The sequence below is a fragment of the Phoenix dactylifera genome, chromosome 4 (genome assembly GCF_051530095.1).
Source record: "Phoenix dactylifera cultivar Ajwa chromosome 4, Ajwa_hap1_PhDact_Kaust_v1.1, whole genome shotgun sequence".
Classification (NCBI taxonomy): Eukaryota; Viridiplantae; Streptophyta; class Magnoliopsida; order Arecales; family Arecaceae; genus Phoenix; species Phoenix dactylifera.
Window position 1 is genome coordinate 41,947,591 of NC_143193.1, and position 15,585 is coordinate 41,963,175.

The following is a 15,585-nucleotide window of genomic DNA, read 5'->3' on the forward strand; positions in this document are numbered from 1 at the left end:
TAGCAGACCCGAATAGTTACCAAAGAAATCCTTAACTGACGCGGCAATATGCTATTTGTTATTTTAATGACGTGGTCCCCCCACTTTCCTTAACGGGGCCACATCGGATCGAGAAACTTATTTGGTGCATGGTTTGGGCCTTTTAAAAAATTATTTCCCATTTTTTAATTAACAAATTTAAGAAAATCTTGCATGAATATCAAATAGATTTTGTGCTCACCTACCGAGCCGCTCTGCACGGTATATATCGACCTCCAAATCCTCGGCTTCTTCGCCGCTCTCTTTGTTTCGTTGGGATCCAAGAAAGAGAGCAAGAGAGAGATGGGGAGCGATGCGAAGGTGTACACGCTGGAGGATGTCTCGAAGCACAATTCCAACGAGGACTGTTGGCTTATCATCGGCGGCAAGGTATTCTTGGATTTAATCATCGATCTGGGTTCAAAAATCTCAGCTTTTGGTATTTTCTTCATGTCCAATTTCGTACGTCTTTGTCTGATTCCATGAATCGATCCCCCGTCTGTGGATCCGTTCTGGGATTGATTTTAGGGGAACAAGGTGAGATTTTTTTTTTGGTTGATGATGTGGAGAGAAAGTGGGTCAAAAGGGCAGAGGGGGATTTTTATCTTCGATGGATCGATTCTGTGATACCTTGTAGCGGAAAAAGGCGGGGCTTTTTTGATTGGTACTCTCAAGGAGAGCAGATCCCTCTCAGAGGAACAGAAATATTTTGATATACGAGGATTTTTATATACAATCCTTTTGTATCTATAAGTACATAGAAAATATTTTGCTTCATACTTATATTGTGCATGAAGATATCAGGAGATCTGACCGTACTCTAATTGTTTGCACGATTGGTGTATTTGATAGTTACCCCGTGCCATGCACGTGTTTTGAAGTTTTAGTAATTCAGATGAACAAGAATGGACTTTGTTCAGAGATCACAAAAAAAAAAAAAAATCTTAAAGATTATAATTTTTTATTAAAGACCTTTGTCTAAAAATTTGCACAATCTTATTTATGTTTTTTACTTGGTATTCAGAAATAGTAAGGATGGCTTGGTTTCCTGCCAGTGAATGCTATTCATCTTAACATGGAATAGGATAGAAAAATGAAAAAAGTAAAGAGAGCACACCTGCTGATGGTTATGTTTTGTCGAGTCAACACTTGGATGCTGTTAATCTGGTGGGGCTTCATTTCAGTTGTACCTCTAATGGCAAACCCTTCCTAAATTGCAGTTGGTATTAGTAGATGTTTAGTGGCTTTGCCTTTTTAAATATCTCTTCACGTGCATTGTCAAGCTTGTTTTTGTGATGAGTCTGTTTGCATGTGTTCTACAATCCATCCAAATGCTACTTGCCTTTACATTCTTCCTGTTATCTTCATGACACTCTTACTTTGCTGTCTTTCCTGCCCTCCAAACTGAATTTTGTAGCTTTGTTGATTGAGCCAATGATTCTACTGATCATTCTTTTATTGGCTCTTCTATCTTTTCTAGAAAACCTCATCTTACAAAGGCAGCTAGATTTTATAGCTTGTTCCAATAGCTTTGCAATGATCTAAATGCTAGTCTGGTTTTCTCAATTGCCCTCGTACATAGGCAACACAGGACCAACTTATATATGTTGTAATACCTAAAGGTTGTCCAGATGGCTAGCAATCCAGTTTCCCATGGACGTGTTTTTGATATTGTCTTTGAATATCACAACAAAGACACATGCTACTTCATGCATTATGGAATAATCTTTATCTGTAGTTGATTGTGTGTTTCAAAAGGGGGAAATAAATATTGCAATTCCCTACACTTTTACACACGCAAATGTTGTGCATCCCTATGTGACATCAGTCATAATTGATTTTTATAATCTAATGATAGTGTGTGTGTGTGTGTGTGTGTATATATATAATGGCTCATTAGTAGATAGTTCTGGCCATTTCATTCATCAGAATACTTTCTCTGCAGCTTTCTGAAAACGTACCCTTTTAAGAGTTACTATTAACATCATATTAGTTTCTTATATTTGAGGTGGGCCAGTATGGCTGAGAAAAAATTATTCCATCAGTTTATTGATGGTTCCGGTATGGATTTTCTCTTATGTGATCCATATTCATTCCATATTTTAGACAAGTCACATTTTGTTGATCCAAATCTGATCCAAATGATTGGGTTAGATTGAATTAGGTTATTTTCACTGAATAGGTTCAAATTCTTTAGATTGGTTGTGGACCAAGAAGAGGTTAATCTCTTCCACTTGCAGCCTTAATAGAAATAGGAAAGAATGAAGAAGGGAAGGAAGGGAGGAAGGAAGGAAAGAAGGAAAGAAAGAAAAAGAATAAAAGGAAATAAAGGAACAAGGAAAAGAAAGAAAGGAAAGAAGAAGAGGAGAGAGACAGACATAACGTGTTGGGACACTTGACGGGCACTTGACGGGTATGACCATTGGGATAGGGCGGGATAGTAGGGCATGATGGAGAAACTGGGGCACCCTGCATGTTATGGGATTTAAATTTTTTATCAAAACCTTCATGAAGTATTGACAACATTGCTGTATACACATATAATAAGAGTCAACATACAAGAGATACTCCTAAAATTTTTGAGGCCATATTTGTCTTTATATGCTTAGACATTTTGGTTCTTAATTTTGAATTCACAATTAGAATAGTGACCGGTATAGTTAGCATTATACACAATATACAAACACTATCTCATCTAATTTACATGAGAAAGTTTTGATGAATTGAGGATGCATTTGATCCATTTATTTCCTCCTATGTTTACACACTGCTTTCAAATCCTTCTATCTTGACCTTAAAGTTATTACAGTGTACTTCAATTAAGTTCTTTATATATCCGTATTATTAGGAAGGCATCACTTCTTGGTTGTATATGTTAGGGATATCAAGGTCGGCAGTTTGGATACTAGACACCATATTAGTACCTTACTAGTATAGGCTGGGTTGATACGATATAATGCCGTGCCACCACATGGTATGCTGCTGAAGTTGAGACAGCATCTATACCATGTGTCAATAGGCCTACTGAAGCGATACTGAAGTATTGTCATATCACACCTCTCGGTCTCTTATTCCCTGACAAGAGACTTGATCAATTCAACCAATTGACGCCATCATTTTATTGAAAATTTTTAGTCACATGCTGGTCTTTGATCAGTCATTTGATGTTGGAGTCACAAGAATTGGTAATTTCTTTTCATGAAATAAGAATCAAGAAAGACATTTTGTGTCATTGATCATAAACAATCAACTTCTCAGAGGTTATTCATTTTGTCATATGTCAGCAAATGTCGAAAAACCTTTGCCTTCAAATTGCATGTCTTCAATTATTGGATCTGAAACCCAATTTTGTCGTAAAATTTGTTAGATTTCTTTGTTCGTATGCTGGCTCATCCTTAAATCTTTAGACATCTTGTTCTCCTATACCTATAAATGCTTGATATTTTTCCATCATGCTCACTTATTCCCTCAAAAGTCAGTTGCCTTCTGGTGCTTTTGATGTTTAAGTATTGTGTTGTTATAAGGGAGAATGTTGCTTCTCAATTTCACTCAGCAAACAGTTAATGCAGAATGTTTAAGATAACTTCTGTAAGTACTAAAACATAATTTTGTTGTAAAATTTGTTAGATTTCTTTGTTTGTACGGTGGCTCATCCTTAAATCTTTAGACATCTTGTTCTCCTTTACCTATAAATGCTTGATATTTTTCCATCATTGCTCACTTATTCCCTCAAAAGTCAGTTGCTTTATGGTGCTTTTGATGTTTGAGTATTGTGTTCTTATAAGGGAGAATGTTTTTTCCCAATTTCACTCAGCAAACAGTTAATGCAGAATGTTTAAGATAACTTCTGTAAGTACTAAGGCGATATTGATTAGTCCTAAGGATAACTGATAGGTCAAAGCTGCTGAATATGCTCTGGTTGGTAAACAATAGACGAAACAGGAAAAAAATAAGGGAATGTCCACATAAGCCACAATTCAATCCAGACAAACTATGATAACCTGAAGAAGTCTTTGTTCTTTGTCTAATTACCGAAAGTTATTTGAAAATTCAAGCAATCATGCAATTAATATAAAAGAGCACAAGGAGGATGGTTAGAAACTTAGAATTGCAAGCTATTTAAAGCAAGAAACCATATATGTTGAAGCTTTAAAAAAATGTATTAGAACAACCATAGATTGAATAGAAAACAATAGATAAAGGGAGAGTCAGGAAGAAAGATAATGAGTAAAAACCTAAGAGTAGGGGTACAAGGGTGAGATATGGAAGGGAGTGGCCATACATGTCCGTTTTCTGCTCTCTCTCACTTCAAGCCACTGGACATACCATTGAACCTCCCTACTTGCCTATTGGAGTCCTTTGAAGTCTACTAAACTTAAGCTGTCCATTGTCCCTCCAGCTTGGCCTTAAACAGCTGCTTATATGCCAGTGGTTGCATCTCTCCTCCATTTGGAGGAGTTTCCAGGTTCAAATTCTGGGATATGTTTCCCTAGTGTTTGAGATTTTTCCCCTTTTCTCTTCACACCTTAACCATTTTTCTCTGTAATTATTTATGGAATCAGTCTTTTCTTAGCAACGCTACTTTGTGTATTGGGGCCTATTTCAATTTTTTCATAGAAGACTGACATTATGGCAGATAACAATCATGAAATTGGCGCTGCTGCTCCGAAGTACTTTATGCTCTGCTTTTAATCAAAGATTGAACCTGGTTTTAGTCTTGGTTAAGGATAGACCAAATGGGTTTCAATTTCGGTAATTTCAAAGATTTTGGTTAAACCTGAGTTTTGACTGGAACAAAAGAAGAGAATATTTTGCAAAATCAGAAATAACAGATAAAAATAATGTATGAGTGGGAAAATAGTTAACTGTCATTTTACATTATGATTATTATTACGGTCTATTTAGCTTTTTATGTTGTGTCGGTTATTTTTAGACTTTTTACAAACTATCTAGAATATCCAAAACACAGTAAAATTCAAAGTCAGTAGTTGGAAAAAAATAGAAATAGAAAACAAGACAAACTACCAGAAAAAACTAAGAAATTGTGTTAGGGTCAAATTGTTATATTTGTTGAAAATATTAAATAACAGAAACTCTTTTTGTTCTTTACAAAATTAGGATACTTTATCAAATGAATGCAGTGCCTCCACAAGAGCTTGCATAGTTTTTACATATCTAAAACAAAACATAAAGACAACAAAATATTTGAAACAAATACTCATCTGACAAATATGAATTTAATATCGCGAAAAGACTTCCTATGGTTGTAATTTATTATCCATGGGAAAGCATTATTTTGATCAACTCATGATATAACCCTCAAATGAGGCATTTATCCTTATTATGAGCAGTTTCTGAACTGCTGGAACTCAGGAGATTTTGAATTCATTTTTGGCTGCAATTGATCTTTTTCATTTGAACTCTTTGTTTCCTGCCAAAGCTTTGAACCTTGCATGATGTGGATGTCATGGTGTTTTATGGAGCAAAGACTTTTTTTCAAGCATAATCAGCTTAATTATATGCTATCCAGATGATAAATTACCTGCAGGCCAGATTAAAACTCTTGAGAAGGGTCTATAATCCATGTTACTTGCATTTGAATGGGACAATTTCACCAAGCAGTAACGTTAGTAATATCGGCAGTAAGGAGGGGTACTTCAATCCTTGTTGAAGAATAATAGGGCAAGGAGGGATGACCTAAGGTAACATCGGAGATAGTCCTAAATAGGAATCCTTGATGATTGAGGATTCATAAAGCTGGGCCAAATAGGTCAGGCAAGGGTTTGATGATCATGATTATGGTTTTGGATTAGCAACACTGCTGGTAGTCACTAATTCCATCAGGAATTTATAATTTACAACTATTCATATGGATTCTTTTTCTTGCCTTCTCCATTGCACATAAAATTTGACATCTTGTTTGCATAATCTCTTGTTGAGTTTCACGTCTTAATATGTTTGAACAGGTTTACAATGTAACAAAATTCTTAGAAGATCACCCTGGGGGAGATGAGGTTTTGCTGTCAGCAACTGGTAAATCTGTTTATACTTGCCAATGCTCAACGAAGACTGAGCTTATTGAAAATGTGGTAATTTACCTCAGTATGATTCTGCAATTTGTAGGGAAGGATGCCACAGACGATTTCGAGGATGTGGGCCACAGTACCACTGCAAGGGCAATGATGGATGAGTACTATGTTGGGGAGATAGATGCAACGACGATTCCCACCAAAGTCAATTATACCGCTCCCAAGCAACCTCACTACAACCAGGACAAGACCTCTGACTTCATCATTAAGCTACTCCAGTTTTTGGTTCCCTTAGCTATCTTGGGGTTGGCTGTTGCCATCAGAATCTACACAAAATCAGCCTAGATATGATGCCAAATTAAATAACTTAGTGATAAGTTGGTATTTGTAGTGTCTTACATTTCTGCAACTTCAATGGTGTCTGGTAACTCTGCTTGTATCTCATTTCTGGGGTTATTTTCATCTGTTATTCCTGTGATACTGGAGCATATTCTCTTCTCCATGCCTTAAATTCGTCTGAACATTTTCAGTTATTTCTATTGGCTGAACATTTTCAGTTATTGCCTTTTTGAAATGTTATCTTTAACAATATGTTTCCTGTAGCTGGCTCTAAGTATAGATTAGAGTGGTAGATGCCTGGCTAGTCTTAAAATATGACTCAAACTAGGGTCATGATGCTGCTATATAGACTTTAAGCAAGCTTCATTCACTGAGAGAAACTTTATATGATACTCTCTTTGCACAATTAATTCATGGATCAGAATGATCATATAGCAAGAACAATTGGCTTCCAAGACAGCTGCAATCTAAATGTCTAATTAAAACATTTTGAAAATGGTTGCATTGCATGAAAAAGTAACAAGTAGATTTTACTTATATCATGTTACCAGAAGACAAACTCAGTAGGACAAGTACTACAGGAAATGATAGCCAGTGAGATTAAATCTTTGTTGATAGGCATTAGTTGCTAATTGTAACTTACAGGGAATTCATTCTGATTTTCTTGAAAAATAAGGCCTAGGGATAGATTTGTAATCGATCTTCAATCAATTTGTCAAATTTAGCTATGTATGAGTTGCACTAATATTTGATATTGCACTTGTTATTACATATCGGTAACCATTTACATAGGAACAGATACAAATTGACTGCAAGGTTTGGTGTTACCATGATTATTTCACACCACTAAATTGATGCTCCTGATATTGCCTTCAATTTTGTGTCAAGTTTATCATTCATCCATGTGATGTAGTTTAACAATTCACATGATAACAGCATCATCAACATCTGAAGTTGTAGCTGCCAATATAAGGACCTAGGATCTTACCCGAAAAGGGTTAGTTTTCCTATTGCTTCAGAATCTGTTGCTCAAGCACCTTTGTCTGAGAAAGGCAGAGAATGATAGATGATGAAGTCCATTTCAGCATTGTCATAGCAAGCAAGTGGTCAAGAAGACGTTAACTTTCTCCATACTAAACACATGAGCTAAGATGTTGGATAGTTCTAGTGAGAAATGGGAATTTGTACTCTTATATCATTGATCTATGTAGGATGAGGCAAACAGTCAACCATTGGTAATTAGGTTAGAGGGTTAAGTGTTATCTGTATAGGTATTGGAGCATTTGAGGTTCATTGACCAAGTACCTCGGCCTGTCATACATATAAACAGTCACCCAATGATTAATTTCCACAATGAAATTATGTAAGCTTTCCACAAAAGTACTTGCGATGAATGCATGTCTATATGACCCTGAAATAATTTCTAGACCATGTCGCACCTGGAATATTATGAGATGAAACTGTTTCGGGCCTGCGACCATGAATCTCAGCTTCACATGAATTGTTAATTTCTAAGTTGTTCATCGAGAGTGATAGCATGTTATTGTGTTTACTCCTTTGAATTGTTCTTTCCCTGTATTATGCTACAGAACTCTGATAGATCGGCAAATATAAGTTAAAATGTTTCATGACAACTCATTACTAAGTTGTGATCTTTGCTGCCTGGATAATGGTGTGGTACATGAATGGCAGGTCAAATTCTTGTGTTTTCTAAAATGCATGCAATCGATAAATTCTCTGCAACACCATCTTGATCAAGAGATTGCTAGCTGATTAAAGGGTGGTAGGTGACAGACATTTGGATGAAAACTGCTGTAATTTTTCAATGTCTAATATCTGCAAATAACATAGAGGAGAACAACTGAATCGACAAATTTCCTCCGAAGAGAGAGAAATCTTCACAGATAATGCATATGAAATTCTCCCAACCAAGCAAGAGATCTCAATAATTGGAAAAATGACTGTTGGCATCAGACTACTAAAGCAACAACTCATCAACAAGCCAACAGAAAACTTGAGAATGGTGTTATGCCACAAAAACAAATAAGGGTACAAAAAAGAGTCTACCCTAGATGACCAATATAATAGTTATCACCTCGTATAGGTTGGGCATGGGTTACCACTGCTGGTTCTTTTATTCAGATGGTAGGCTTTCTATAGCTGGGGTAGTCCACACAAGATGAAGAGCATCAAGTGGTGGATTCTGGAGCCCTGCCTCCTTGCCAAACTTTTCCACCCTCATCAGGAAATTCCTTATGTATGCCTGCAGTATTGGACTCTGTCATCAAAATTACAAAAGAGAAACCTTGCTTATGCAAGCACAAATTCAAAGCATTTGGTATTTAAAAGGAGGGGGGAAGTTGAGTATATTACCTTAAGCAACTTCATACCTCAGCATTAAGATTTGATGATGGTAACCCCTTCCATGGTGGAAGCCAACCTGAATGAATATTATGGTTCTCGGTAAACAGTTTAAGCTGCCTTCTGGTGAAAGAGAGATGCTTGATGATCCTATACAAATCATCAGGCTTTTTGGTTGAACCTTCAATATCAGCTTTGGAGATCAATTATCTCCTGAGCTGTTTGATTGTGATTGGTGATGATTCAGCATTGGGAGAACGTCTCTCAGCTATATTCTGAGTTGCAAGTGAGTTTCTTCCTACCAATTATCTGGGACTTCTATTGGACAGGGAGTTGAGCCAATCCGATTGGCAGTTTGTTATGGATCATACTGATAGAAGATTGGTGGGGTCGAAGAGCCTTCTCTTTCTTACAACGAATGCCTGGTGCTACTGCAATTGGTACTTGATTCCCCTCTACTTTCTTTCTTCTGGATGCTAAGGTTGTGCTTGAGCATGTTGATAGAATTCGCCAGGAAATCTTTTTTGTCACCAAGAAGATCGAGCCCAGCTTCTAGCCTCGTGCGACCTAGTCCGGATAGTACAAAGAGTTAAAAAGTTAAAAAATATTGTACAATATCCTTTACTGTCATTTTCTCATATTAAAAGCACTTTCCCAGTTTTGTTACCAAATAGATGTTAAAATTCTACCACAGCACTTCAAATATAGCTACCAAATGGCAAACAACTTTATGTTAAAAGCTCTACTAGCAAAACCTCTACTTTCAAAAGCTCTATTAACAAAAGCTCTACTACTAACAACAATTCTAAATAAGACCTGAGTCTAGATCAATCACCTTGGGGAACCTAACCCTTTGGTTCGAATTATAGAAGATTTGGCCCTTGAGAAATTTGCTTGATATTCTCACTTATGTTGGCTTTTGAACTTGTGATTTCCCTACGAAGCAACATCTAAACTTCAAAATATTAGTGCTTTACTCAAAGATCCTAGTTGTTATCTGTAATGTCCGGGCCCAATACAGACCGGGCCCAATACTGTAGGGCCCAGTTGAATAGTATTGGGCCAGGGAGGGGTTAGCAGGCCACACTGGCCCAAGATAAGTAGGTTTTATCAGCTACTGGCTTTTTGGGTTTCTGGTTTCCGAGGCTACAACCAGCTGAGATGGCAATAATCTCCCGCCTGAGGGCTGAAAAGACAAGACCACCAGATGGCCAACGGAAAAACCCCCACAGGCATGCAAAACAGGAGCCCGCCACCTCCTCCCCCTCGGCAAATGAGCTGTGAGCTGGCCTGAGGAGGAGGGGCAGCTGGTGGCTCCCGGAGCAGTGAGGAAGGAGAGAACGCCACCTCTCCTTTGGGGTCAAGTCATAAGCCCTATATTTAAAACCCCTAAGATTTGCTAACCCCGAATTGAATGTACCCTCCCTAAACCTCTAACCCTCTGGATCTACTGCACCAGAGAGCCAAGCCTTGGAGCTGGAGGCGGAAGGGACCCTGCAGCCCTAGGAGAGGAAGGAGGGAGTTTGCCGAGAAGGAGATACTGCCCAACTCCAGTCAACCGAATCAAGGTAAGGGCCCTGTAAGTAGTTTTTTTTTTAGGGCAAGGAAAGGGTGGAGACACCCCTCTGTGGGGTATTCTCTGCTCTGCTTCATTGATGAAACAGAGGGAAGGAGACCGGCACAGAGGGGAGGAAACCGGCACAGAGGGGAGGAAACCGGCACGGGAGAGACAGGAGGAGGGCCGCTACGGGCCGGACCCACGGGCCGCGGGCCGGCCTCAAAACGGCCCAAGCCGAGCCCAACGCCACCCGGGCCGAGCCCAGCCGGACTCGGCCTGCGGGTGACAGCCCGCGGCTGCCGCTGCCCTAAGGCTGAGAGGCAGCCAAGGGGCCACCGGGTCTGGCCGTACCGGCGACAGACGCGGCCCCTAGGCCGCCGGCCTCAGCCGAGCCCCACCTCTCCGCCGGCCGAGAGGTGGCGGCGCGACTTCCACAAGAAAAAGGGGGAAAAAGGGAGAAGAAGAAAACGGAAGAGGAAGAAGAACAAAAAAAAAGGGGGGGTACTTACCTCAGACCACGGCCTTACCTCGCCGTGGTCGGAGCCGGTGAAGTCCTCCCGGAGGAGATCGGCCTCGATCCCACCTCCCGGCTCTTCTCCTCTCCTCCGGCACCACTTCGGAGAAGAAGGAAAGAGCCGGCCTCCCACCGCCGCCGCCCCGAAAGGGAAGCACCACTCCGGGCTGGTGGATCGGGAGCCTCGCCTCCCTGGCCGCCTGCGAGAGGAGGGGAAGAACTGGAAGGCGGCGAGGGAAGAAGAAGAAAGGCACCGGGAGAGGAGGAGGCCGGGGAGGGTTTCGGTGAAGGCGGAAGGGGGGGCCGGCGGATGGGAGATGGAGAGGCACGGGCGAAGAAGGGAGGCGAGGCCGAAGCCTCTGGAAGCTCCCGGAAGGAGAAAGAAGAAGAAAAAAAAAAGGGGAGGGGGGCCTTAACGGGTTGCCTAGCGGGTCGGATCCAAGTTCGGATCCGAAACCCGTTAGGCCCAAATGATTCAAATCGGTTTGAGGTGAGCCCAATGTAGGGTTGATCCAAGCCCAATCGAATTAAACGAGTCAATTAAGCCTAATTGATGTTGGGTCTGAACCTAACATAGCCTGAATGAACCCAAATTAAGCAAATTGGGCTAAATTTGAACCCCATTAAAATGGGTCCGAACCATGTTCATAAAAGGTTGACCCCAGCAGGCCCAATTAGCCCTAAAACAGGCCCAGACCAGGCCCAATTAAATTGGCAGAAGGCCAAATTGGCTAGAAAAAGTGGACTTAACCACAAATCAGGCCCAACCTTTCCCTTAGAGGCCCAATTAGGCTTGGTAGACTCAAATTTACTTTAATTGGGTTAAAATTTATGATAAATAGAGGATAATGTGAGTCTTATAATATGGTCCTATGAATTAAAGACTCGTCGTCCGGACTCAAGGGATTGATAACAACTTATTGTAAGTAACCTGTTCTAATCCTGTTATGGATCATGTCATGTTATTAATGCTTCCTCAGCATTTTTTTTAAGTATATATGTTTCATGCATGATATGTTACAATGCATAAGTAACTTGCATGATCCCAGGAGCTATGGCTATGTGTGCAACATGATGATGCTGATATTTTAATCATGCATGTAAATTTATAAAGTCTTAGCTAGCCAAGAGGCACTATAATGAACTCAAAGATGCTACTGATCGAATGCAACTGAGCTGGCCCTGCTTGTGGCCGAGAATGACTGAGCCTGCCCCGCCAGTGGCTGAATAATAACTGAGTCTGCCCCGCCAGTGGCTGAATAGTAACTGAGCTGGCCCCGCCAGTGGCCGAGACTGACTTCGCAGTAGCATCCGAGAGAATGGACCACGGCATGCCGGGGGCACGGTTTCATATGCATATTTTATGAAAATTTTTGTGATTTGCACTACTGCTTTGTTTAAATTGCATACATATTATGCCATGATGATTATTAGATAAATATGCATGTCAGCTTCTCAAACCCTGATTTACGTGTTTAGCCTACTAGTTGATCCGGTAGGATTATGCAGGATTACTTACTGAGCCGTGTAGCTCACGTCTGTTTATGCTTCGTTTTCTTTCAGATCCTCACCAGTGATCGCCATCAGATATGTTTTTATTTTATTACAGAGCTTCGTTATTTTTGGAGAAGCTTATATACTTTTGTACATTTGAATAGCATAGAAGTTCTGTATTTTTGGTATCAAACTTCAAGGTTGTACTGCAAAACTTTTAATATATATAAAAGTTTGAATCCTTTTGGCTACCTGTTACCCCTGTATGAGGCTGCGTGCTACTGTGGGCGATAGTCGGCAATAGCACGGCCGTGTCACGGATCCGGGTCCGAGGCGTGACATCTAGTGGTATCAGAGCCTTAGGTTAAACAATAGAATAACCATAAAATGCCTGAGGAAAGGGGTAGTTAAGAATGTCACCGTCATGGAAAATGTTATAATATGCTAGATTATCATAATCTCACTTTAAAAATTTTTGACTGCTAGGTGATCATTAGAAAGACATGGACGACGACAGGAGACCACCCTCCCCGGAGCCCAGCGAGCGGTCAGCTTCTCCGGATACTCCACGGTCTGCAGCGGGTCAGGCAGGCCTAGCCGGAGTATATCAGCTTATGGCACAAGTGCTGCAACAGCAACAGATGATGCAGCTGGCCGCTATGCCATCAGCAGACTCCTGCTATGAGAGGTTCCGCCGACTGAACCCCCCGATCTTTGAGGGTGGGTCTGACCCCATGGCGGCAGAAACATGGATCCGGGAGATGGAGAAGATGTTCCGAGCCCTCCACTTTCCTGATGAGGTGACAGTCCGACTGGCGACCTCTATGCTGACAGGAAATGCCGAATACTGGTGGACGGCCATGGAGACGGCTTATGCCGTTGACGGACTCACCTGGAGGGACTTTAAGAGGATGTTTTACAACCAATATTTTCCGGACTCAGTCCACCAGGCGAAGCAAAATGAGTTTTTGACGCTGACCCAGACTGACCAGATGTCCGTTCTGGAGTACGCCAATAAATTCAACGAGCTGGGACGATTTTGCCCCCAGTTCATGGAGGAGGAGAGAAGCAAGGTAAACAGGTTCGAGCAGGGGTTGAGGTACGGGATTCGGTCCCGAATATCCTCCCATCTGTTCTCAAGCTACAAGGATGTACTGGACCGAGCCTTGAAGGTTGAGGCTGACCTGATACGGTCCGGGAGAGAGAGGGAGGACCTGAAGAGGACCCGGTCGTCGGGAGCACCGAGTAGTGGGTCCGGAGGCAGCAAGGGGTCTGTGCCCAAGAAGAGACAAAGCAGAGGCTGCCCCACCTGTGGCAGGAACCATAAGGGTACCTGTTTGAAGAAGACCGGGGGTTGTTATTCTTGCGGGCAGACAGGACACATCGCCCGCGACTGCCCTAGCCGAAAAAGGGATGAGCCCAGGCATACTGCACCGGAGGACCAGAGGTCGAGGGGTAACCCTCGGGTTTTTGCACTGACCCATCAGGATGCCAGTGCTAGCGATCAGGTGGTGACAGGTACACTTCCAGTCAACTCGGCCCCTGCCCTCATTCTATTTGATTCTGGTTCTACGCATTCTTTCGTGTCAGTTAGCTTTTCCAGACAATTACATAGCACATCTGAGAAATTAGTGGAACCATGGCATGTTGCTACACCCCTTTAGAAAACCGCAATTGTTGACACTAAATATAGAGATTGCATAATTCAGATAGGGGAAAAAGAATTAGAGACAAATCTTTTACAGCTTGACATGCAAGACTTTGATATTATCTTGGGCATGGACTGGATGTCACACTATCACGCCCACATTGATTGTTACCATAAAAGGGTGGTATTTCGGATACCTGGGGAGCAAGAATTTTTCTTTCAGGGCGACATACCCCTTCAAGGTGCTCCCACACTGCACTTCATTTCCGCTTTGAAAGCTGGAAAGGCTCTAAAAAGGGGGTGTATGGCCTATCTGGCCTGTGTAAAGAATGCTCAGAAAGAGATCAAACTGGAAGACATTCCAGTAGTCAGAGAATATCCGGATGTCTTTCCGGAGGAATTACCGGGATTACCCCCAGACCGAGAGATCGAATTTGCTATCGACCTCGCACCCGGAGAGGGGCCAGTCTCCAAGGCTCCATATCGGATGGCCCCTGCGGAGTTAAGGGAATTGAAGATACAACTACAAGAACTCCTGGACAAAAAGTTCATCCAGCCCAGTGCGTCGCCATGGGGAGCTCCTGTCCTGTTTGTGAAAAAGAAAGACGGGAGTATGCGGCTATGCATCGATTACCGGAAATTGAACAAGATAACCATAAGGAACAAATATCCCCTACCCCGGATCGACGACCTGTTCGACCAGCTGCAGGGCGCCCAGGTCTTCTCCAAGATAGATTTGCGGTCAGGCTACCATCAGTTGAAGATTAAAGCTGATGATGTACCAAAAACGGCATTTCGAATCAGGTATGGGCACTATGAATTTCTGGTTATGCCTTTCGGACTGACCAATGCTCCGGCTGCATTTATGGACTTGATGAATAGAGTCTTTAGGCAATACTTGGATCAGTTTGTGATAGTTTTTATCGACGACATCCTAATCTACTCAAGGAGCAGAAAGGAGCATGAAGACCATTTGAGGGTGGTGCTACAAACCCTTCGAGAGAAAAGGCTGTATGCCAAGCTGAACAAGTGTGAGTTCTGGCTAGACAGTGTGGCGTTTCTCGGCCATGTGGTCTCCAAGGAAGGAGTGTCAGTGGACCCCAAGAAGATAGAAGCGGTGGTGGATTGGCCTCGTCCTACCAACGCCAAGGAAATTAGAAGCTTTTTGGGATTAGCCGGGTATTACCGGCGATTTGTGGAAGGGTTCTCCAAAATAGCTACTCCCTTGACCCATTTGACTAAGAAACGGGCCAAGTTTATCTGGGACGACAAGTGTGAGAGGAGCTTCCAGGAGCTTAAACAAGGTTAGTTTCTGCCCCAATTTTAACAATGCCGTCCTCAACTGGAGAATTTACCATCTATAGTGATGCTTCCAAGAACGGGCTAGGCTGTGTGTTGATGCAAGATGGCAAGGTGGTAGCCTATGCCTCAAGACAGCTGAAACCCTATGAACAGAATTACCCGACACATGACTTGGAGCTGGCCGTGGTGGTGTTCGCCTTGAAGCTTTGGAGACATTATTTTTATGGCGAACACTGTGAAGTGTACACTGACCACAAGAGCCTAAAGTATATATTCACCCAGAAGGAATTGAATATGAGGCAAAGAAGGTGGTTGGAACTCC

The 15,585-nt window shown here is 41.7% G+C and overlaps 2 protein-coding genes across 2 annotated transcripts; both read left to right on the plus strand.

The window, feature by feature from the left end:
• Nucleotides 1–218: 218 nt before the first annotated feature.
• On the plus strand, nucleotides 219–6,586 carry LOC103709958 (cytochrome b5-like). The gene is made up of 3 exons (XM_008795508.5): nucleotides 219–408; nucleotides 5,985–6,051; nucleotides 6,142–6,586. Exons 1-3 carry the CDS (start codon nucleotides 322–324, stop codon nucleotides 6,390–6,392), a joined length of 405 nt encoding a protein of 134 aa, XP_008793730.1. The 5' UTR covers nucleotides 219–321; the 3' UTR covers nucleotides 6,393–6,586.
• Nucleotides 6,587–12,816: 6,230 nt separating this feature from the next.
• LOC120110684 (uncharacterized) lies at nucleotides 12,817–13,977 on the plus strand. The gene has a single exon (XM_088720817.2). It carries the CDS (start codon nucleotides 12,817–12,819, stop codon nucleotides 13,975–13,977), a length of 1,161 nt encoding a protein of 386 aa, XP_088576943.2.
• The last annotated feature ends 1,608 nt before the right edge of the window (nucleotides 13,978–15,585 follow it).